The sequence below is a fragment of the Pleurodeles waltl genome, chromosome 6 (genome assembly GCF_031143425.1).
Source record: "Pleurodeles waltl isolate 20211129_DDA chromosome 6, aPleWal1.hap1.20221129, whole genome shotgun sequence".
NCBI classification, from domain to species: Eukaryota; Metazoa; Chordata; class Amphibia; order Caudata; family Salamandridae; genus Pleurodeles; species Pleurodeles waltl.
In genome coordinates, this window is record NC_090445.1 from 451970981 (window position 1) to 451996599 (window position 25619).

Genomic DNA, 25619 nt, shown 5'->3' on the forward strand with positions numbered 1-25619 from the left:
TGCCCTCAGGTAAGTGTGGGTACTAGGAATGGTGTTTCTCACAATGATACTTTAAGATCCAGGTCGAGGATCAATCCGTAATGCTCTATGCACCCTTCCAACCCCTGTAGATATGTCTACTTTGCCTCCTTCTAAATTGTTATCTGCATGTAATTCATGGATTATTTTGGCATTCAAAATAGTTTCTTCGCTTAAACATTTCAGAGATCACTGGTAACATCACTTCACGCCATGGTTCTCAGACATGCCAATTCTCTGGTAAAAAGCTGAGGCAAATTCATAAAAGTACACAAATGTACTCTCTTACCTAGGTGCAAGTCTACAGTTTTTCACTAGTCACCATTTATAAGTGTAAATTTACACCTAGGTGTAAACTTGCATGTCACCCCTGGAAGCCAGAGAGTGGTGTTATCTAGGGCACAATTTATGAGTGTCAGGTTACTACTAATAACTTTTCACATGTAGGCAGAGATCTTCACCACCAATGCAGAGGTCTCCCTATAGGAAAGTACAATGAAAAATAAATAACATTATTTGTTTAAATATTAAATATAGTTTAATGTAAAATTAAAATGCAAATATATTTAAAATAATTTATATGAACCTACATCTAATACGTTTAAATTTAAGAGCACATAAACACATCAAATTAAATGTCTGTAAGTAATTAATTAAAAGTTATTAGTTTAGTTTATACATATTTTAATCAGATTCTTTCAAAAAAAACTCAGCAGGATTTTAAGATTTACTATTTTGTAAATTTAATTAAAAGTTGTGCACTTTTGTATTAATTTACAATAACTTTACTTTTTATTAAGTTGTAATAAAATGCTATTTAAAAATAAGTTCATTGTTAATTTTATAAAATAATTATGTTTTAACATTATAAAAAATTATTTTTATTTAATCTAAGTTTTTAATTTATTCTAATTTATATCACTGCATTATCTATCTATCTATCTATCTATCTGTCTATCTATCTCTCTAAGTATCTATCTATCTAATGTAAATGATGAAATCATTAATTTCATAGTATTTCCTATATGGTGGTATTTTTTATTTGCCATGATTATTTTCTATGTGAGTGAGTTGCAGTACCTGTGAGTGCACAAATGTGGTGCTTTATTTACTCCGAGACTTGGCTGGAGTACATTTTCTACTGTTGTGTGACCTTTTGGCTGTTGTGATTTTAGAAGTGCAGTTTGAAAGTAAGAATTGTCTTACTCCCTTCTAGATGGACCTTAGTATTAGCATGTCACTCCCTAAACCTTTCCACCTTGCTGCTCCATAAGTTCCTCCTTACTACTTCTTATTTAAGAATTCATATTCCCGATTTTCCAGCTGTTCCCCCTGGTGCCTCTCACATTTACTACCAAAATATATACCTACATGCACTGGAATCTCTGCACCCATAGTGGAGATCCACACACACAGAAAAGATGAGTGGCGATGGCAAAGGAACTCTGCATGTAGGTTGGTGAATAAGCATTTTATAGTATGTAAGTACTACTACTACACTATTTCTTCACGTAATACAAACTTCAGTTTGTTAATTGGGCCCCTAAATTGCACATCGATTATATCTTGCATCACAAAAGAATAACAATGTGTCTTAAGATCCTTTAAGAAGTTGGTTAGGCTTGCTAGAGCTGCCTACTTATCTTAGAGAATATCTGAATCAAATCAGTATTTAGTTCGTCCTGTTTCTACTACATTAGGACCTTGAGAAAGATTATTTATTTGCTTCCACTCTCCTTTCAAACACTGGTAGTCCAGACTGTAATGGTATCATGCTTGAATTATGGAAGTTCTCTATATCTGCGCCTTCGTTAATTTAAAATTCAGCTGTCCATATTTCCTGAGCCTTACACACCTTTTCCAAATATCTCCGTGCCTACTCTCTATTCATTGACATCTGATCCACAAAAGATCAAAATGTAATAGCCTTTGCAGAAAGCATCAAGCTACTCAAACTATTCGTCTGCAATTATTCTCCTGTCCTCAAACTAAATTCCATCGTTACACTCCTAGATGTTAGCCATTTTCTTCTGCCTATAGCTGGTCCCATGTTTTCAAGGAGCCCGCATTGACATCAGTTTATTTTTGCAGTTGGCAACCAGATACTGGATTGTCCTTCCAGGGAGATTTCAAGTGTCCATTGAGAGAGACACTGGAAACATGGCTTTTCCTCGCTCCCATCTGAGTAATAAACACTCTTCATCACGCACTGCTTATTTGTTTAGTAGCAGGACATCCTTTTGGGTATTAGAGCCTACAGTGTGGGTCCTCCTTGACCTCTGAACTAAAATGCTTTTGACTTTAAGGCTGATGAACAAGGAAATGTGTCATATTTTTGATTGAGTGTAAAATGCTGGTCAAATCTGGTTTTCATCAGTAACTGACAGTTTTTAATCTGTGACCCTTCAAATTATTGCATATAGAATAAGGATTATAAGGGTAAAATACGGGTTGTGTTGTGTTCTTACCAGCTTTTATACTCATTTGTATTCGAAAAGGCCACATCGTCCTTGACCCTTAATCTATTCACGCATCTGTTTCTGGCTAAATAATTAAGCAGACCGAGCAGCTTGGTAGCCATGGTTACTTTGACCACCCATCCCACAGTGCATCTTCCCCGTTAATCACCCCTCTCCTTTCCCGCAGATAAGGGGAAGGCAGGCAGAGGTGGTAGCTTGGGAAAAGGGATAGACTGGCTCAAGTGGTTAAAAGGTCGACTATTGACCACTGTGAGCAATCTGCAAGTTACAAGCAGAGGTGTCATGAACCCTCGCTTTAGCAGCTACAGCATGGGTTCAGGTCTTTGTTTGCATCGTCCGTCTGTAACTTGGCACATAGAAGCTCGTGATTAAAGCTAAAGAATGATGGCTGACAAAAAAGGGAAATAAGGGTGGAATGTTAGAAGGATGGGTGAAAGGATGTGTGGGTGGTTGAACGAATGGTGCTTGAAAGGATGCAGGGGTCGACGAAAGGATGGATGAAAAACACGATATGGGTGGTAGAACGAAAGGGTGGCTGAAAGGATGCATGGGTGGGTGAAAGGATGCATATGTGTGTGGGAAAAATTGATGGACATGTGAAAGGATGCATGGGTTGGGGAAGGATACGTGAGTGGGAGAAAGGATAGATGAAAGGACATGTGGTGTGTGAAAGGATGAATGAAGGGGTGGATGAGTGAAAGGAAGCATAGTTGGGTGAAGAGATGTGTGGTTAATGAAAGTGTGGATGGGTGAAAGGACGCATTGGTGGGTGAAAGGATGGATTGGTGAACGGATAGGTGAAAGGGAGTATGAGTGAAAGGATAGATGGATGAATGGATGGTGAAAGAATGAATGACAAATGATGGATGAAAAAATGGATGAATGACAGAATGCAAAGGTGAAATAATGGTGCATATTAGTGAGTGGATGGAAGGGGGAAGGATGAATGAATAGATGCTTAGATAGAAGAGACAAGGCTGCTCTTTTGGGGTGGGTCTTGCTCACTTGCTTTGCTCGCTTGGAGCCATCATCGTTTTTGTTCAACGTGGGGGATATTTAAATTTAATGGCTGCTCCTTTGGGTACAGGTTTGAATCCTAATTGGAGGGCTTAGTGTAGCAATGCATTTTTTTGCAGATATCCAGCCGCAACCTCGAAGTCTCAAGTTACAGTGCAAGGTGTATGCCCCCCCTCCCCCCCCCCACACACACACTTCCAGGGACCTACGTGCAGTATGTTGGCTTGAACCCCTGAGGTGGTAACTTAAACTGACATTATTTTGAGGGTACTGACATAAGTCCGGTCCTGTTAACTAGTTTTTACCACCACTAATTAATTGCTACGAAACAGTTGTGTGTGCGTCTGCTGTCTACGTGGTCAATATTGCACAAATTATTCAGCTAGACCTACAAAACATTTCAAATATTGGGCACTCAGGAGACATTATTTTCCTCGCGCAGCCTGAGCGCATCTCCAGCCAATTCTGCTGTCTCTATGTAATCTGCACGCGTTTTGGTAACATTTATGGGGACATCACTTACCTTTTAGAAACCTTGAGAACGAATGTGACTTTTGTATGTCTTTGGAATGAAACCAATTTGTGAACTGAGGCAGTGTGTCTGCGGGGGAGGAGAGGCGGCATCCAGCTTGGCTGCTGTGGCTCTGACCCCTTTCAAGGCACTGCCAAGACACATACCTGGCCAACATCAAACTGATAAAAGGTGTTAATTGATTGCCACCAAGTCAACTATTGCAGAGATATGGTTGGGCGGCACTCTCTCCATTGTTGTTTACTCCTGGTGAAAATTTAACCAGGCAGCACACGGTGACCGAGGGAGGAGAAGAAAGCGTGACTGTGTTCGAGGGCTCCAGCAGGAGTCCATCTCCAGATAACAGATTCAAGGACGCCACGCTGGATGAGGGCAATTAAAGTGCAATTAAAATGTGGGAGCCACAAGGGGAAATGGTTGACCTGTGTCAGGCAATTACAGCGCATGGCACTCTAGAACAAGGTCACATTGTGCCTGGCCTTTAATTTACTTGCGGTTTTGAGAACTTGATTGATGCTCATTGCTGAGAAATGCGATTGAGAGCTTGAAATGTCAGTGTAGAGGAAAGGGGAGGATTCCTGATTCTCTTGGATGTTGGATCGATTCTTTGAGGTTTTATTCTCGAAGATGGTCCAGCAGTTCTTCCCAAAGTTGGATTGATTCACTGTGGTGCTTCTTCACTGCTTCTGGGTCAAATATTTCCTGATAGATTTTAAACAGTTATTTAGTGTGGTTTGAAGTTTGGGTAATTCGGTTTGCTTCTTTGCTTTCTAGTTAGCCTTGTGATAATTTCTCATGTGCACTTTCCAAATTTCTCTGTGTGCGGTGTCCTTAGTTTTCTCCATCCTCATTCAAGTTTGCAGCTTTATCTTTTTATGTTAAGACAGATTTGTGTCAAAACCCTTGTTGGAAGAATTATTATCCCGTTTGAGTTTTTTTGAAGGAGTGTGGTTCTCTGTATAATTTTATTTTTACAGAAATATTACAGTGACTAGGCATTTGGGTAGTTAAACTGTACTCACATCAGATACATCCATTTAAATGTGTTTCTAGCCATCCCACCTAGTCAAGAGCCCAAGACTGGCCATTGCAGCACAATCATAGGTTACCCTGGACTGTTGCTCTTCCTCAATCCCTTGTAGTACATATTTAAATGAGTGCAGCCACCAGTAAATACCAATCTTGCTGGCTGACTTGCTGTTTTTTCTGCCTCGAGATTTTTTGTATATGTATTTAAATGCATTTAACTGTTCCACTTTATTTTGTAAATCTGTCTAAAAGTACTTTGAGGGCTCATTTCAATAACAAAAAACTGAAATAAATTGACCAAGACAAATTACCAGTCAGATTTCCTCAAACAAAAAGCTCAAGGAATGTGAGAATGTATCCCTTTAAATTCAGAATTATATCTGCTTCTAAGTACCCATTGCTATTTATCCTACGGGTATTAACCCGAACAAATTACACTTTGCAGGAGAAAAGATGTGTTTCGTTTATTTCTGCTCTGGGTCTTCTCTTTATGGTACTGCTGGTGCCAGTCCCACTCTGTTGTTTCCACGATCAAAGACGGAGTAAAATTGTCCAATAAAAACATCTCCTAGGATCCATAGTGGGCCAGCAGGAGGTGGGATGTCGAGACCTTGGAATCCACTGGTGCAGTAGGTCATCCCTTCTGAATCCTCCTGGGGAGAAAAATTCAGAACACAGAGAGAAATACTAAAATGAAATTGCAGTAATGAATAGTAATATATTAATGATTAACCAATAAATACAACTGCTATATTATTGTATTGCAAAACAAATGTTCAGGGGGTTTGGAGGGGGGTGGCAGTGTGAGTAAGGCTGCATCCCCTGGGGTGTCTGGCGAGTGGTGCGACCTGAAAGGGAGTTCGAGACAGGATTGGTAGGATTAGCGAGGGGGTGAGGTTTAGAAGAGAGGTAGGCTGGGTGAAAGTTTTGGGGGAGGCAGTTCATCGGCAGCAGCATAGAGAGGCTTTTTTCCCCACCCTCCCGCTCTGGGTTAAAGAGGGGTTTGATTCTGATTGGCGGGTGATTCACAATTGACTTCTGTGGATGGCAGTGTTTGGTGAGGCAGGTTCTTTCTGTTGTTTTGTGACTGTGTAATGCCATCTGTGTGAGGCTTAAGTTTGTCGCTATTGAGCAGGTGCAGACCTGCGGGGCAGGTAGCTTAAACAGTTTGGAAGTTGTTTCACTGAAGCTGGCCAGGTTAACACAGCTCAGAGATGCAACAGGGGGAGGGAGGGATAAGTTCGAAAGTTACAGAATGTCAATATTTTGATGGGCATTGAACAGTTTGAGAAGTTAAGTTTTGGGTGTGAACAGAGACTGGGGCGGTATGCGTAGTACAGGAAATGTATATAGTTGTTTAGGGGAGATAGAATGTGGATGGGTGGCTTTTACATTGTATTAGTGAAGCCAGATTTGTATAGTTTGTATGGCTAGATGCCAGGTTTTGGTACAAGTAATTTGTTGTACCTGCCTCAATCAAAGAGGCCTTCCCCACACTAAAGTATGTCTCATGGGTATTAATAAGCGATGTCTCACGCAATGATAGCTTTGACACGTAAAACGTAAGAAATCATATGACACTTATATTTTGAGAACAGACTTGATGAACTCATTAGAAAACAGCTTAGAGACTGATTACATGTGCACAGGTACATTGTGATCTGTTTGCACCGGGATCAAAATTGTAAATGGTGCGTTAATTTATTATACCCGGCTCTCAGTGAAGTTCACACACTCCCATACATTTCAACATACCAAACCTGCTGGCGTTTAAAGAGGCGCAAAGGCCCAGTATATACTGCAACATGCCGATTTCATAGCGGAAAGCGCCAAAATCTGCATCTTCCTCACTAAACAGAAAGTACTCAACACAGGTGCTGTTTTTTAGAACTGATAAATTCTGAACCCCCAAGGTGTCGCATTTTGAGTGTATTATCCCTTTAGAGTAGTTGTTATCAGGCCCTTTGTGGTGATTGTGATGTGAAGAAAGAAAATAAATCTATGAAAAGGATTGCAAACTTGGTTACACCTAAAGGATAGCACGTTGTAATTTGTGTGGTCTAAAGCAATATCTACACCACTAGCTGGTAACCATAGAAGATGACACATCTAAAAACAAAAACATTTGTTTTCATACAACTAAGCTAGCAAACAATTTGCCTAATAGGTGTCTGGTTCCTCTGTTTTGGTAGTTTAGGTTGTAGCCTGTTGGGTGGATTCAAGAAAAATAAGTGTGTCCTATGGGCAGTGCAGGTCTCTTCCTCTTTGTGCTCATCAGCCTCCTCTGCTGCCAACCAGGCCCTCAGCACCCATTGCAGCTTCTCCTTTCTAGTGAGGCTTTTAATACGACAATTGAGCTCCTTACTGAACTTTTTGAGCTGAGGCACGAATAGGTTTCCAACCTCTCCTGCTCGCCAAATCTGCAGCAACTGCTGATGGCTCCCCAGACTGAGACATGATTGTGGATAATCAAAAATTTGCAAAGTTTCAAGATGGCAAAAAGAAGAGAGGGCCAAAAAAAGAAAAAACAGTATGTGGTTGAGCAGTGGTCTGCAATATAGAAGACGTGTACACCAATCACTGTATGCAAAGTACACATACAGTCCTATCCTCACCACTGATCACCAATGTTAGAAGTGGGGTCTCTCAATGGCAGTGGTCTGCACCCTGTCCAAGTAGGGACCCTCACTCTAGTCAGGGTAAGGGAGTCACACAGCTAAGATAACCCATGCTCGCCCCCTTTGTAGCTTGGCTCAAGCAGTCAGGCTTATCTCAGAGGCAATGTGCTAAGTATTTGTACACACACACACACACACACACTAACACAGTGAGAACACCACAACAGCACTCCACACCAGTTAAGGAAAATAGCCAATGTTTATCTGAATTAAACAAGACCAAAACAACAAAAATCCAATATTCCAACATACACAAGTAAATATATCACTTTTTAAAGGTTTAAATAAGTCTTACTCCATAGGAATCAATGGTTATATCCTTTTAACACACAGTACCTGGTGTACGTCAAAAAACAAAGATGATGCTGGCTGCAAAGGAGGTGATGTGTCGGAATAGCTAGCGATACGTTGATTCTTTACTGTGCAGGGGAGGCCATGCGTTGATTCTTTCCTTGCAAGTGAGGCGATGCTTCGATTCTTTCCTTGCAAGTGAGGTGATGTGTTGGTTCCTTACCGCAGTGCTGGGTCGATAAAAAAATGACGCCCAGCGACGATGCACTGTGTTGATGGATCAGCACTGAAACAGGCGTTGCATCAATTCTTCTGCAGCAAGACAGGCTCTGCCTCAATTTAGCAGCTGCAGGCCAGGCACTGCATAGATTTTTCAGCAGCTGTGCACAGTGGATGGATTTTCTTCTTCAGGTCACCACCTTCCACTTCCATTGGCAAGTCAGGACTCTCAGCAGAAGAGCCCAGGCACTGGTAGGCGAAGTCTTTTATGTCCCTGAGTCTTCTTAACAGGAGATAAGCTCAGTTCAAGCCCTTGGAGAACCTTGGAAAGCAGGATGTAGAAAGCAGAGTCCAGTCATTTCACTCCCAGGACAGAAGCAGCAAGCTGCAGGCCAGCACAGCAAAGCAATAGGCAGAGTGGCAGTTCCTCCTACAGCATCCAGCTCTTCTTCATGGCAGAATGTCCTTGGTCCAGAAGGATTCTTAAGTTGTGGTCTCACAGGTCAGGTACTTATTCTCATTTCGGCTTTTGAAGCAGGCAAACTTCAAAGGAAAGTCTTTGTAGTACTCAAGACCCTGCCTTTCCTACCATTGCACCAGACACACTCTAGGGGGTTAGAGACTGCTTTGTGTAAGGACAGGCACAGTCCTATTCAGGTGAAAGTGTCAGCACCTCCCCCCATTTTAGCCCAGGCAGACCCATCAGGATATGCAGGGCACACCTCAGCTCCCTTTGTGTGACTGTCTAGAATGAATTCACAAACCACACAACTGTCATCCTGCCCCAGATGTGCATTCCACAGCCGGACAGAGGCACAGAATGGTTAAGCAAGAAAATGCCCACTTTCTGAAAGTGACATTTTCAAGCTGACAATTCAAAAAACAATTTCACCAACATTTGTATTTTTAAATTGTGATTTCAGCGACCCCAAACTCCATATTTCTAGCTGCTCCTGATGGGAAATTATACTTATATTATATTTCAAGGCAATCCCCATGTTACCCTATGGGAGAGATAGACCTTGCAATAGTGAAAAACGTATTTCGCAGTATTTCACTATCAGGACACGTACAACACACCAGTACATGTCCTACCTTTTAAATTCACTGAATACCGCCAATGGGGCTCACCTTGGGCCTACCCTAGGGGGACTTACATGTAGTAAAAAGGAAGGTTTGGGCCTGGCAAGTGGGTGCACTAGCCAGGTCAAACTGGCAGTTCAAAACTGCACACACAGACACTGCAGTGGCAGGTCTGAGACATATTTACAAGGCTACTCCTGTGGGCTGCACAGTCATTGCTTTATGCCCACTAGTAGCATTTGATTTACAGGCCCTGGGCACACAGGGTGCACTATTCTAGGGACTCACTAGTACATCAAGTATGCCAGTAATACCATTTGGACTGGGATCACTTGCAGTTAGCACTGGTGAGAAGTGGTAAGGTGCCCAGAGTCCTAAAGCCAGCAAAAACAAAATTCAGCACAGGATCAAAACAGGAGGTGAGAAGCCAAAAAGACAGGGGAGACCACACCAAGAGCTAACAGGTCTAACAAAATGTATGTGGCTAAGCAGGTCAACTTGACTGTTACTTGAACCTTTTGGTTTGGCTATCATGTATGTATTTCTCTAGACACTGTATTTTCACTACTCAGCGCCTGGTAGCAACTGCAATAGCAATTGCAATTGTGTGGCAAACAAGCCACCACATTCTAACTCTCCAAGATTGGGACAAGAGTTAAGTAGCCCCTCAAGCCATTATTAAGGCAGAATGTGCACTCTCTACATATATGACATAAATGCAAGTACAATGTTAGTTTAGAAACTAAAAGCAGGAATAATGTGCAGCACTTTGTTTTTGTTAACGGCGTTCGACGTGGATGTAAGTGATGCCCACATATGGGACAACAGAGAGGAAACAAGCTAACCAAATACTGGATGAACATTGCAACAACAAAAGTGTTTCAATCTGGCCAGACAAAATTGAAGTAAGTGCATCACAGCCCCTAAAACAGAGGTACCTTCCTTCATTACCCTCACGCAGACATACAAAACCGCAGTGGAAACCTCCTACATAAATGCACAGTAAAGGAACATAGTCAGCTGTAAGAAATAGAGTACAGAAGGAAATTTTCTATTATTAGTCTTTATGTTAGCCCCTCAATTAGCACATTGATGGTAGGTTACACTGCAAACCTCACTTATCAACTGGGCTATGGATAAAGGGAGTATCCCCCTACATTCATTTTGAAAGTGAGAGAGATCAGATTGTATTAATGTATTAGTGGCATAGAAGTTAAGAATATGCTGACTAATTAACCTACATTTAAAGGCCTAACAGAGAAAATAACATGAGTTGCAATATGTGCACATTTGAGTTATGGTGAACCATGGCCACCATTCGTATTTAACACCATGTTTTAACATGAACGTTTTGTATTCATATTGAATGAAGTACTAGTGTGAAATAATATTGACTGGCATGGGGAGTACTAAATGAATATGAATTAATCATACTCATATTTCAATAAATGAATTTTATTAATGCAAGTTACAAGTGTTCAGTACATAAATGTGTGTCTAAAATTGTTCTAGCATTTTTTAAATAAATAATTTGCTTTGCATTTATGAATTGTAAGGTGCGCAAAAGGTTTATTAATGTATAGAATGTATTAATGTGTATTAAGGCTTCTTAGCTTGACTAGGCCTGAGAGGTTAACATTGCAGTAACGTTTATTCTGTCCCCTCTGACCTGAATCCTGTTCCTAGGCTGTTAATGTGAATGTTGAATGTCATATTGTATTGTAGGTAAGAGACATGTTTTAGAAATAACAATATAGCACTATTTGTTCTAGATATTGAACAGGACAGGAAGCTTGCAGTTCTCATGTGAAAAGTATTGGTCTAGTTTATTGTGTGTTGTGAGAAAGGATTTCAAGTAACAAATAATTAGGGAATGCAATATTTTGTTAGAAATGTGTAAAATCATCTGACGACAATGCACATTTGCTGAGAAGATTCTCAAAAGTAACAGAATTGGTGGTGGTGCCATCTGCAGCGATTAGATGCTGCAATTGACATCCGAAACGCACCCACCTGAAGGACCAATGAATGGATTGTGCATATGTTTAATTAGTGAGGAACTATGAAATTGAGGTCAGCCTTGAGTTAGGTCTCGGTCGAAGTCAATCTGTCCTGAGAAAGTTCTAGTTAGTTCCATTTCTGCCTCAGTGTTGTTCAGAACTCTGTCAGAGTCTGTTTAATCTTGCTATCATTCTACTATTCTCTAAAGCCCCCTTATAAGTTTCCTTGTCATAATCTTAACTGCCCTATTCTGTTATGTGGTCCAGTACTAATAAGTTTAACTAATTCTGAACTGCTGATTTGTCCTGTGTACTGCCCCTGTTCTGCACTGTGTTGAGGCTGTTGTCAGCTGAAACCATAAGAAAGTGACCATCCTACCTGATGAACTACAACTGTCTGCTGTCCCATGAGGAGAGGTATAACTAAATGTGGTTTCATGTTTATTTTCCAGTTAGGTACTAACACCGGCATATTTTTATAGTGTGTTACCCTAGCTAGATGTTAAAAACAAATGTTTTGTCTTTCTTTTATTTTTGCTTTTGTCCGCATATATTAGCCCGCTCCCACACATGCAAGTCCAAATTCGTGTTAGTTATAGGAATGGCCCAGCTCTGAAACCTAAAATCTGAAATTGAATGTTAAAATGTATTTTGATAATTTACTGATGTCACCATCATCTGCTTTGAATTCTAACAATAATGTGCATATTGTGTTGCTATTAGTTTACATTACTCTTTCAGAGTGTCTAACAGTATTGATGCTTAGTAGGCTAAACCTTTTCAGTTGTTTCGGTCAGCTTATGGTTTTCATGTATGTTTAGAACTTAGTTTTGTGCACCATACATGTGACATTGATTTTAGGATTGTAACAAAGCTTTGAAATTTTATTCAGTTTGGAGTTGGATTTAGTGTTAAATTGTTCACGGTGTCTAAATTATTTACAGTATAATGTCATTGATTTGTGATTGAATGATTCTGACTACCACATTCTTCGCCAAGTCCAAATGTTCAGTCAACCTTTATAGGGAAGATTGGTGATGGTGTCTCATCTGAGAGCTGGTGTTTTGTGAACTGGAACCGGGGAGAGGAAATTCTTCCCAGGCACCAGGGCACCCTCAAAACTCATGCCAATACTTCAGAAACAGAAATGAGATTAACAATACGCTACAAAAACATGACAGTAATCAGAGGGTCAACTACTTATTCCTTCGACCCCATCAATATGGTCGGGGCATTACATTATACTTGTCACTTTGTTCTGCCTGCCTCTGAGAGAGTGCTCCAATGGAGCATCATCAGATCCAATTCAGTGGCAGTCTTGAAAGTCTCTTTACATGAGTGAATTGAAGGGTTGTCTTTCAAAGCCACCATGGACTCTAGCCAGCTCCTTCAATTTATAGAGTCTACCTAAAGAGTGAAAAGCCAACTATCAAATAGGTTTGGTTTAATAAAAAACAAATGAATGTGATTACATTTGTTCAAGCTAAAAGAGAAACTAGAGACATTTGTAAAGAGAGGCATAGTCATTACAAGAAAAGGAGTTCCGAGGTTCTGTGTGGACTGAGAAATTCTAGAGAAATTGTAAGTGCATACAGTCAGTTGTTCCTCCATCACAGACATTGTGTGGTTCTTCTGTAAAAATATGAATAAATCCATAAAGGAATTCTGGTGTAGTCAACATTCCCTATATCTGCCTTTTTACCTCCAGAAACTGCTTTCAGCTGACCTCTTAATACAAATTTAATGCAGCTTTGATCTCCTTTGATTCTAACAATTTGCATCACTGACAAAGCAAGTGAGTGCTCTGGTTACACTTTAGATCCTAGCCTTTGACGCTGTTTAATAAAAAAAAAATCACACTGATGTTATTGATTCAGAAACCACTCTGGTACATCAATAACATTCCTGAATATTGTTTTCAAATTTGGTAACTAGACTTCCTAAATAAACCCCAGGCCCATCCTTCTGGTCTGAGCAATTATCATCAAATCTTATCTTTTCTGTACCAATGGAAACTCCAGGGGAGGTGATCCAAAAACTCTGTTGGTTAGTCTGTGAGAAGAATATGTTAGTCTGTGCAATGTGGGAGTGGTCAATAGATAATGGGTAATGATTCCTGAACTGAATGACCTAGGATTAGAGCCTGTTGATGGGTTTTAGTTCTATTCAATCTGTCTACATTCTTCAACACTGTTATCCCGCCATCTTGCTCACTTAACTAACAAAGAGTGGAATCTGACAATTTTTTGGACTGGATGAAATCCTTTTTGTCGCACAGACTGCACAATCTCTATGACATCACTTCACTCATGTTTTGCTAACTACATAGTTGACCAGGGCTCTTCTTTTCTCCCACATTCTTTTCTTCTCTTAAGCTCATTCACAATCTATAGCACAGAACTTCGCTGAGTGTCTAGCTGCAATTAATCGATGGATGGTGCACAGCAAGCTGAAGGTAAGTGTTTCTAGAGGACTAGGAATCCATAGTATGGTCACTAGCCTGCAGAGACTCTCAGACCGTTTCTTGCCATCAATCGCAGCAGCATGTTCAATTGCAATCTCAAAGAAATATTAACAATCAATTCATTGTGCACCTGAAGATCAAATTCAGAATATCGAGGAATCCAAATATCAAGGACAAAATACCAAAACAAAATATCGAAAAGTAAGTAAGTATACATTTCCTATACCGATCTCCACATATATGTACCTTGATGATATATATCTACAAGGAATGTATTTGTGGAATAAAGAATACTACATTTCTTTATATACACTTACCTTTCTGTATTTCGAGCCTCAATATTTTGTTAACAATATTATTGTATGCAATATTCTTGGGCTTGATATTTAGATGTACCACCCATGTTATGTTATGTTATGTGTATTTGTAAAGCGCACTGTCACCTGCAAGGGTAACCTGGAGCTAGTTGTAGTAAAACCCGTCAATTCCATGAACTGGCTTTCAGTTGATCAGGGAGCATTTTACCAAATCACTGTGTATCATCCAGTGAGTTTTGTGCATATTCTTTAGTGCAGAAATTCCCTCTCTGTAGATAAGCCTAAACCCCCTGTTCCTTGACTACTTAACTGTTGTGCATTTCCAGCATTAGAAAGCATAAATACAGCGGCTGGTCATTCACAGCCCTAGCTGAAAAACTTTGGAAACTTTGCACAAGCCATGCGATCATTTGTGGGTTACCCTTCTTTCAGGAAAACTTTGAAAACATTCCTATTTCCTGTTAAGTGTCATTTGTGCTGTTCTGTGTGGAGCCAGCATCTCTCAGTTTTCAACTCCAAAAAGAAGCTAGTAGTAAGAGTATTTGAAAACAACATTGAAATATAACACAGCACTTGTAGTTTGTCTCAGTACTGCTCTAGTTATAGGGTCACAACATTGCCATGAGTGGCACATTACGTTCCACCATTGCTGTATTGATGATTTGCAGAACTCACTTAAGGTGAAAGTACAGGTGACCTCTTTGCCACAAAGGAACTGTGGGTTCATCAGACATACCCATGATGCATGAAAATATAAATTTATTTTGACTACCTTCTACAGGAAAGGAAATTAGTCCAAACTAAAAAGTCTTACTGGAGACTTCAGTATCAGTAATTATTTAAGCACTACAGAAGTACTAATTTGGTGGTTTGGGAGGGGTCTTTCCATGAGACGTTTTTGAAAAATAGAGGATAAACTAGTGGATTTTAGAGCAAATTGGAAAAATGCATGAGGAACAGGGTAGGGACAAACGCTTCATCCCCTTTCTGTTTTCTCCTCCGAATTGGACAAGTCAGGCCAGGATTCAGAAGTCCTCAGCGTGAGCAATTGCTGAGTCCTGACACCTTAGATTAGCAGAGGATGGCCCCTGCATAGTGTTTTCCTTTGTTCGACTTGTACATGTAGAGGACACAATGTAATGTAAAGAAGTTTTGCACCCTTCATGCACCTTTAGGCAGCCTATGAACACTCAAATCAAGGGGTGTACTGTTTGAATATTTTAAAAGCGCTTTATGTCCATGGCTGGGAAGATGAGTCTCCGATAGGAATAGTATGTTATGCTTATGATAGACAATGTCTACAAGAGTGGGGTGTCAGTCCAAGTGTGCATTTGGTAATGGGTGCCAGTTATAGGGCACAAAGAATGTCTCTTCAGGGAGGCCCATAGTGAAACCTAAAGCTTGGCTCTCACGATTAGTGATCCACACATGCTGCCTGGGTGAATCCATCCCCCCTCTGTCTTCATGAAAGCTTGTCTCCAGCACTCACCCCAAACCAGAAGGGATAGAGGGAGGGGATAACCCTCAGACCCAGGAGGTACAAACCACCAAGCATGTAGGGGCAAGAGCAGATCAGCTTCAGAAATCTAAACCAAGAAGAGGAAAACTTTACTATCTTTCTACTGACATAGCAAACAAATGGCCTTTCTGCACCCGAACCGTATCTTTTACTTTAAAGCCCAAAATAGATTGTGTCTATCCATTACATGTGGGCTACTGAACATTAAGTAGTAAGCAACAATAACCTTGAAAAACCTCATAACTCCAACCCAAAAGTAAATACAGGTGGAATCGATGCTTAGCGGCAGAGTGGGATTGCATGACAAAGAACGGCTGGGATGTGGTTTACAAAAACACAAACAAAAAATCAACTTTATTTTCTGGCCAAATTCAGATCTACAGAAAAAAATAATTTTTTTTTTGCCATTTGCATGTGTTAGAGAGCAAACATTATTAAAAAAATATGAGTAAACAAATTGTAACACTGCTGTTTACTAAAAGGTCTAATTAGAGAAAAGCGTCCTAGAAATGGATAACCTGCATGTTTTAAATGTGATTGACATAGTGTCCACCTTCTCAAGTTCTATGTGAAATAATAAATGTTTTATGTGAAATAATAAATAACGTTGAAAATATATTTTGATGAATCATAACCATTTGTACTGACAAAAGATCATTAATGATGAAGAAAACAAATGATTTGAAAATATTATTCATTGATTAAATAATGTACTAAATACGTTTTGAAATATATGCTGTTAATCAAGAGTCATGAAAACTAATTAAGGCTTATATGATTTGATTAATGAAATTGTTTTATTCCTCATGCATTAGCATTAGTAAAAGTCCCAAGTTTTAGTACTTTTTCACAGTACAGTTTTCAGATGATATGCTGACTTCACAGAATTTTTTTTGCAAACTTGTCTATTAGCTATTCTATTGAAAGATCACAGTGGAAATCTACTACTTTTCACTCCTTTCATTCTGTATTTCCTTGTGATAACTATTGAAAGTTTTAACAATGGACCTTAGTTTCTGGTAGGAAGGAACACTAGTAAAATGTCATGTTCTGTGTTATGTTTTCAACAATGTTATTATTCTGTGGAAATTGACATCCGAAGAAAAGTGTCAACAGGGGCCTATCTCGTGGAAGAATGAAGAAAGTTACAAAATGGAGAAAGAAAATAAGTCGATTGGTGGTTCATTGTCACACCTCATAGGCCCTCATTCTGACCCTGGCGGATACAATCCGCCAGGGCCAAGGGGCGCGGGAGCACCGCCGACAGGCCGGCGGTGCCCCTAAGGGCATTCTGACCGCGGCGCTAACGCCGCGGTCAGACAGGGAAAACTGGCGGTCTCCCGCCAGTTTCCCGCTGCCCTGGGGAATCCTCCATGGCGGCGCAGCATGCTGCGCCGCCATGGGGATTCCGACCCCCTTCCCGCCGGCCTGGCTCTGGCGGTTCTTACCGCCAGAACCTGGCCGGCGGGAACGGGCGTCTTGGGGCCCCTGGGGGCCCCTGCAGTGCCCATGCCCATGGCATGGGCACTGCAGGGGCCCCCTAACAGGGCCCAACTAGGCTTTTCAGTGTCTGCGATGCAGACACTGAAAAGCGCGACGGGTGCTGCTGCACCCGTCGCACGCCTTCCACTCCGCCGGCTCGATTCCGAGCCGGCTTCCTTGTGGAAGGCGCTTTCCCGCTGGGCCGGCGGGCGATCTGATTCAGATCGCCCGCCGGCCCAGCGGGAAAGTCAGAATACCCCTCGCGGTCTATTGACCGCGGGGCGGTATTCAGGCGGCTTCCGACGGGCGGGCGGCAACCGCCGCCCGCCTAGGTCGGAATGACCACCATAGTCTTGTCCAATCAGCGTCTAGCTAGTGAATTTTGGGAATTTCATTAGTTCTAGGTGATGTAAGTTCAGTTCTTTTCAGTTAAAGTTCTGTCTAGCTCTGTTCCAGTTGACAGCAATTATGTCCACTTACTTATAATTTTAACAGTTCAGATACCTTGGGCCCAACACTACTGAACTGTTGCCCTTTTATGTTCCTGTTGGTGATCGCTGAAGACCTACTGTTCCTTTGCTCTGCTGACAAAGACTCTGCTAGCTGTTGTCACTCTAAGGTGAGGTATAACCAATGTACATTTGTTTTCCTTTTGCAAGTTTCTTTTAGAAATCCAACTGCATTTTTGTTAGCGACATAGTTTAGATGTTTTCCAAATTCATTTTTGTCTTATTTAAATGTTTGCTACTGCCAAGCCCAGTCCGACACATGCTTTTCGAATTAGAATTTGGTAGCAAGGATAACCAACCCAATAATTGATTTGAATGTTTATTAATTGATTATGACTGATTCAACTGCACAATTAATTAAATCTATTGCTATTCCTCAAATGATTATGTTGTTTTTCTGTATAATTCTTTTTGAGAGTTTAATGGTGATTGCTCTTATCAGCCTAAGATTCTTTAGACGTTTTGGGCAACCTGTATTAGTTCTGTATTGTTATCATCTGGTTTTGCGTATTATTTACCAGAGTATAGCATTGTAAATATAAGGGAAGTAAATGTTTAAACTTTAATAAGTTGGTGTGGTGATTCGTGACCACATAGGTCACGATTTGGAAATTACTGACTTCGTATTGAACATTGTTGTTGTTTATGGGATTTGGTTCTTATTGTATGATTTTATGATTGTATTACCCCCCTTTGAGTCAAAAGATTTGTGTCGGCTTCTGAGGGTAGTAGATGTCACTGCCCTATTACATGTCATCTAAGCCTAAAATAGGAGGTCACACACCCACGCATGCCACACACCACTTGTGCAGCATATGTCCAGAAGGCTTGGAAGTTGGCAAACAGACAGATGTATGTGCAATCCTCCCGCCCCCATGCTCTTAGATCCAAGACTGCGGGTCTCTTCATCATCTGTAGCAGCCAATCCAGCCACTACTCTCATACTGTTTATAATAGTAATCAGTATGAAAGTAGCACCAGGATTGCCAGGAGCAGGTAAACACAGAATTCAAGCAGAGACCTGGGGTCTGTGTTTGTGCTTCCTCCATCTCCCCGAAACATAGAGAATTGCTGAGGATTGAAGTGCACATGTCAGCCTAGCCACAGACAACATACTGGTCAGCCTGACATACGCAATGCACTTAATTTGACAATCACCTTATCCTGCCAACATCTTGATTGGCTACACCTACCTAATGCCAGGAGAAAGGCAGACATGCCAAATTCACCAAAAAACTCTCAGTGTGCGAAGTGGCCTAGGAGGAGACATGGCCTCCAGCAGAGGAGCACATAAAAGGCACGTTTGTCCCCACCACCACCCATGCCCAAAACCCCCTCCGCTAAAAAATAAACAAAAGCTTGCTGAGGCTGCTGCCGATGTCCTGGGGTGTTTTCATACCCATTAATGGACATTTACAATTAAAAGCCTCCACAATGGGGCTGAAAACCACTGTTTGCAGTGGTTTTCAGCTATTTTTCCCTGCCACCGTATGATACTGGCTCACTGGGTGACCGTGTAAGGGGAGCCAGTATCGTGTGTCAAATGATGGCACTGTGTGAGTTGGCAGGTCTGGAAAGTGTTGTAGCTCTGCTCCTTGACGAAGACTTATGAATGGTGCTACAGGGGCACACCATTTTAATTTAAAAGTCAAATCTGACGTAACGTGTATCAGATACATGGTGACTTGTGAGAGCAAGTGGACAATTCTCCCATGCTCCTATGGATAAGCAGTCATTGAGAAGGCGCTATATACAGGTAGAGAGGAAAAAAACATAATTGTGACCAAATAGGAGGTGTAGGCAAAGGGAGAAAGTACGAGAAGAGTCAGGAAGGTTAAGGATAGGAAACTCAAAAATCCAGCAAAGGTAGTAAACAGCAAAAGTTGTAAAAGTAGATTAAATTGTGTACTTTCAACCTAAAGAGTTCTGAGAGGAGGACAGTGGTAAAAAAGGCACTCTGAAAGGTAGAGTATGAATTTGAGGGCCATAGATTATTTGTTCTAATTATAGAATGGTGTAGGTATATATAATCTCTTACCGACAATGTGTATTTCTCAGGCGTGATAGTATATTCAATGCCATTGATGGTAAAGGTGATATCTGGCATGTCATTCAGGTTATTACAGTCCACTTCATACTGCAAAAAAAGTAACATCTATAAGTACAGGTAAGAGATTACACCAAGGCATTTCTAACATCAGCAAAAAACATTTTCTGAGAATTAATCAACCAAACCCTACTGAAATTCAACAGACTATTACGGCCTTCATTCAGACGTCTGTTGCTCCTATTGGATCTTTCAAACCCTATATAGAGACGCTGGTAATTGTTACATTGTTACAAACAGTGTCTACAGATCCATCTACAGAATTAGATGTTGGCTTATATATGCACAGTGGTAAAACACTGTGAAATGTACCAGTTAGGTAAAACTGGCAGCAGATAACAATAGACACAAATAACAAGTTCTCAGATGAAATCAAAATGAACTGGACAGGTTCAGTAGATGTATAAAAACCCATTTACCAGCCTTTACATTGTGTAAAAACTATTTGCAACTGGTAAACACTTACAAAAGGCCAATAAATTGGCAATCTGGTGCTATGTAAGAACAATGTAAGATAACACCTCTGAAATTTCCACCAGGTAAATCACTTTGCCTCTTAAGACCATATTCTTTGAGGATTAAAACCTGAAATTCGAAGGTCTGAAATAGTAATTGTCTTCACTAATTTTTAGGTCTGGATTGACAGGGCTGCGGTCACCACACCTTATGTGATCAACAGAAAAAGAGTTTTCAGAAGTGCCACTGACAGGGGAGCTTAGGCTCTGCCTATGTGTTGCTTGCCTTAAGTACAGCATTACTTTAGGCAGATGTTGTGTGCTTCCCCTGAAAAACAGGGCTTATATTGCAATGCTTTCCTTGTAAGAGAGCTCATACTCCACACAGCAGCACTGATCCGGTAATGGTGGAAGGCCAAAAATCAAGGCTATAGCCCTGAATTGTTCATTATGAAAAATAATGATAAAGACAGTGTGCTTGAAGTATTCATTATGAAAAGCAAATGATAAAGTCAATAGGCATTTAAGGAGGGGCTGATATTATTTTATATTAAAGGCTACAGATTGGCAATTTGTTGTATGGAATCTCACAGATTGCTCTAGTAAGCTAGGGCTTTGCTGTTGGTTGCCCTTCTGACACCCTGTAGGGATAAAAGATTTGCCCGTAATAATCATTACTAGGCCTTTTTAGTAGAGATAGTATTTTATTTGACCAAATGCAATTTGTGCACATTCACAATGTTTTGACTGTATTTGATATTTTATATTTTCTGTGTGCGTGAATACCCAGGGGCGTCTTGGCTCTGGAGAGACCTATGGGAAACTGACCAAAGGCATAGAATGTATAGAGGGAGAGAAAACAGCCAAGATTTCAGCTGTTTATAGAAGCTGAGCACATTAGACTGACTTTTGACGTGTAAATGCAAATTATTCCGTAGCTGGCAGGTGGAATGAACAAAGCTAAGCTTTCTTTATCCTGGGAACAGAGATTAAATCTGAGGAGGCAGATCTTAGTCTTCTCCCAGGTTGGCACCACTTGCATTTTGTCCTAAGGTAATCAGGGCCTACATCATTCAAGGCTTTGTGCGCCAGACAAAGTGCCTTAAAGGCAACCCTCTTCCTTACAGGAAGCCTATGAAGCTCCACCAAAGCTTTATTCACCAGCTTATGTTTTGGAATATTTTTGAGAAGATGGGTAGTTGCAGTCTGCAGGGTCTGGAGCTTTTTAACCCCCCTGTAAAGGGCATTACAGTAATCTATCCTTGATAGGACCAGGGTGATGACCACTGTTTTTTGCAGCTGGAAAGAAATATAAGGCAACACCTTTTTCCAGGATCTAAGCATCAAAAAACAGGAGGATGTCAGTCTATTTATCTACTCCCTAAACGACAGATCAGAGTTAAAGACCACCCTAAAAATCTCTGTTGTGTCTGAAATTTAACTTCAGACAATTAGCTGTTGTCCATTTGACAATTGCACGAATGCACTTATTAAATCTGTCAGCAACTTCCTCCAAGTTACTAAAAAAAGAAAGCACAATCTATGTATCATGAGCATACGCAACCTTGGCAAAACCAAAGGAGCGGATCAGCTTAGTCAAGGGGGCCACATATATATTGAAAAGTGTAGGGCTAAGCGAGGACCTATGAGGGACAACACAGGGAAGGGAGAAGGATTTGGAATTACATTCATCTAGTGACACCATCTGCACCCATCCATCAAAAAAGATGAGAGGTTGTTGAGCACCAGACCAGAGATACCAATATTAGACAAACGAACTAACAAAACGGCATGGCATACCATATCAAAAGCTGTGAAAAGGTCCAAAAGACCACCTCAGCTGTCCCTCCAACATCTTTGATCGATTTAATCTCTTCTGAAACAGCTATCAGAATACCTCGCAGTTGCCTAGTGGAAAGCTTACACTTAATATAGTATGTCCCAGTTGGTTATAGTCCAAAGCCCATAGGTCTGATCTTTTTATCATGAAATATTATGATAAAGGTAGTAAGCCTGAAATATTTATTGTGAAAAGCATATTTTAAAGTGAATTGGCATTGGAGTTTTCCAAATGTGCTGGCACAATGGCAAGGTGGTGTCAACTTCTTTGAAATGCCCACTCCCCTGACCTGTTCTTTGTCAAAGGAGCAGTCTACCAAAGCAGGAGCAACCTGGGATCACACCTGACTGTCAGCCTACACTGAAATATGCCTCACAAACATTCAAAGACCTCAGCCTTCCTCTTCATCAAGATTCCCTGGTCCTACAGTGCCACACTTATGAGACCCACCATATCACTTTACAATGAGACCAGGCCTCACTGACCAGTAACTTTCCAAGAGATCTTGCAGAGGATGCTCTGCTCCCATTCCTCCAGTGTGTAGGTTCCCACCACAGACCTCAGGAATGTAGACAATCTTGAGTCTTTGCTTCCACTATCCTTTCCAAGACCTGGGCTTCCACAAATGAACCCACATGTCTCCACTTTATTTATGATACACAGGTACACATACACCCCAGCATGTAAGTATAAAACTCTGCACAGCACTAAACACAGTCACCATGAAGGCCAAAGGTGAGTTAGGTGATTAATAGCTGAGCTTTACATGAGTAGGCCAGTAGGCACCACATCAGTGACACATAGGTAAAAAGGCCTGTTTGCACTACTGATTCCTACAAAATACAAAATGGGTATGTTGCCACCACCACAATCTTGTCACGTAACTCCTAGCAAGGGCAATGGCCCTTTACCACTGTGAAGGTAGCGCTTGGTGCAACCCTCCTGGACTAGTAAAACTGCATTACCCTTAGACAGGCCTAAGTCATGCGCACACACATAATCTGTGTTCTCACATGACCAAAAATCAGTAACAGGGATCCAGATGTACATGCAGCTGAGGCGTCAGGTGTGGACGTACGTCACCATGCAAGGGACTTTTTTGTCTCAACAGGAAGGGTGCTCAGAATGATGCACAAATAAGAGCTCTGGAGCTGAAACTGAAGGCAGTGCTGAGTCAGAGCACCATAACAGTTTTCAGATTACTTGCTCACCCAAATCTTTGGCCTCTCTCCAGTGTGCACAGTGATGGTGACAAAAGTATCATTTATAATTACCAATTCCAATTATTACAACAAAATCATTGTTGTTACTCATTGATATGAAACTGCTAACAAGCACTGACAAGGGCAATAGGTCTGTCTTGCTTTATGCATATGTTTGCTGTTGTGTTATATTTCTGGATGCTATAACGGAACACTTACAAAGAGGCACCAAAACGAAAAAGGCATCTAAACGCTGGTCAGGCACCATGCTGTGTAAAGTATAGGTTTGTAGTTCACATGTTTTAAGACATGCCATTAATTGCTTAGGCAACACCCTTTTTAGATGCTCCATCCCCACCACCTTTCCCCACCCCTTATGACCTATTTCACCCTACCTAAAGCACTGTGGTCCACAGTAGATTTTTGCTTGCAAGTTCATAAAAAGGGGTCTCGTATCACACGTAAGAAATAAAAATAGTGATGCAGTCCTTTGAGTCAAATCTATAACCTATGGAGCAGGAAGAGGCTGGGACCACTGTGCTCCATTGTGGCACTCAGGGGGTCATTACGAGTGTGGCGGTCTATAGAGCACCACCCTGGCAGTCAAACCACCAGCTCTGCCAGGATCTTGGATCCCGGCGGTCTGGAGGTGGTGGTGATCCTAATCCACCTGGGCAGCGCTGGAAGCACCGCTGACCTGGGGATTACGACCTCGTTCTCCATCAGCCTTTTGATGGTGGTAACATCACCATGAAAAGGCTGGTGGAGAACCAGTGCAGGGGCCCTCCTGCCCAGCACCCTTGCAATTGCAGACAGTGAACATTGCAAGGGTGCTGGTGCACCCTCAAGGCTCCAAAATTGTTGCCAGCTCAATTTCGAGCCGGAGACATTGCTGTAGCCTGTTTCCCACTAGGCTGGTGGGCAGAAACCTCGGGTTTCGTCCTCAAGCCTAATGGGAAACACCTAATGGGGCTGGTGGGGAGGAAGCCTGTGTGGTGGCATCATCCCCGTAGGAAGTTCAGTTGACGGTGCAAACCGTCTGCTGAACTTGTATTGACCCGCTGAGTCTGCAGCATCTCTGGGAGTGCAGAAGGGGACGCTCACAGGCAAGAGAGAGCACAACATAGAGCATGGGAAGGGAAGAGAAGCAGACTAGAGACACAGATGGAAATCATATGCTGTCATAGAGTGCTTAAACAACAAGAAAATAGTAATGCCTGGATAATGAGCAATGGAAGGACACAAAATATTGATCCAGGCCTCCAGGGAGGGAAAACCCCAAAAGAAGCAAAACCTGCATAAGCTAATGAAAAAGAAGCAAGCAAATGAGAATGCCAATGAAGCCAACCAATGGTAAATAATGGGCGCTCTCCAAGCCAACTGTAATATGTCTTGCAACAGACATCACATGTGCTGTATGGGAGGTGAGATCTAAAAAGACTATTTAAGAAGTCATGCATGACAGCAGGAGAATATTACCTTGGCCGAAAGAGACATAATGGGCTGAGGGTGCACTGACAGCCGACTTCCATCAGAGCCATGACGTCCAGCATGATCCAGTGCCCATAGCAGCATCTCCTGGCCATTAGCACCACCAATCCCTCCATGACAAAGAACTTGTGCTGAACCACTCTTTCCCATTTAATTCCAACTTCATCATTCTTTCATGAATGTATGGTAGCTGTTGCCTATTAGCTATCATTTTACTCCTTGAAATGTAATGCTGATAAGACGGTGTCTTGTCTTTTCTCTAGTAGCTGCACCCCCTGCAGTTATCCCTAAATACCTGTGGCTAGTTTCACTTGTCTCTCCTCCCATTCCAGCCACCACTGTGTAGAGTCTAGGGCCCATATATACTTTTTTCGCTCCGCACTTGTGCCATTTTTTTACTCGAAAGCGGCGCAAACTTACAAAATATATTGTATTTTGTAAGTCTGCGCTGCTTTTGCATCAAAAAATGATGCAAATGTGGCACAAAAAAGTATGGGCCTGGGTGTCTAGTTTTATAATAGGCTGTGCCTCGCCAACAGGTCAATCATGTTTCAACTTCTTGTTTTTTTCTTTTGCATGTATTGTGTAAAATGTTAGCCTTCATCTTGAGTACATCTGCTGCTGATTCAGGTCACAATTTTAAGCCAATCGAACAATAGCAATTTCCTATTCTTTGATTCACTGGCAGGGGTCTTCAAATGGTTACAACATATTCAGAGTGCCACTGCTAGATTGGTCTTACAGTGGTCACATATGACATCTGTCTCTTCAGCTCTCAATAGTTTGTTACTAATGGTCAGGGGAATTTGTTTTAAGTCATTATCCATGGTCCACAGGGACTTTTATGGGGAAAAAACCTTCATTACATAATGGTGCGTAAATTCCA

The 25619-nt window shown here is 41.3% G+C and overlaps 1 protein-coding gene across 1 annotated transcript in view; it reads right to left on the reverse strand.

Annotated features, from left to right (window-relative positions):
• Positions 1–5564: 5564 nt before the first annotated feature.
• The window catches only part of CTSE (cathepsin E), a 69168-nt gene continuing 49113 nt past the window's right edge, over positions 5565–25619 (reverse strand). Inside the window, exons 8-9 of the mRNA XM_069242126.1 lie at positions 19677–19775; positions 5565–5729 (exon numbers count right to left, since the gene is read on the reverse strand). Of these exons, the coding sequence (XP_069098227.1) occupies positions 5565–5729; positions 19677–19775 (264 nt within the window). The remainder of the gene's footprint in view (positions 5730–19676; positions 19776–25619) is intronic.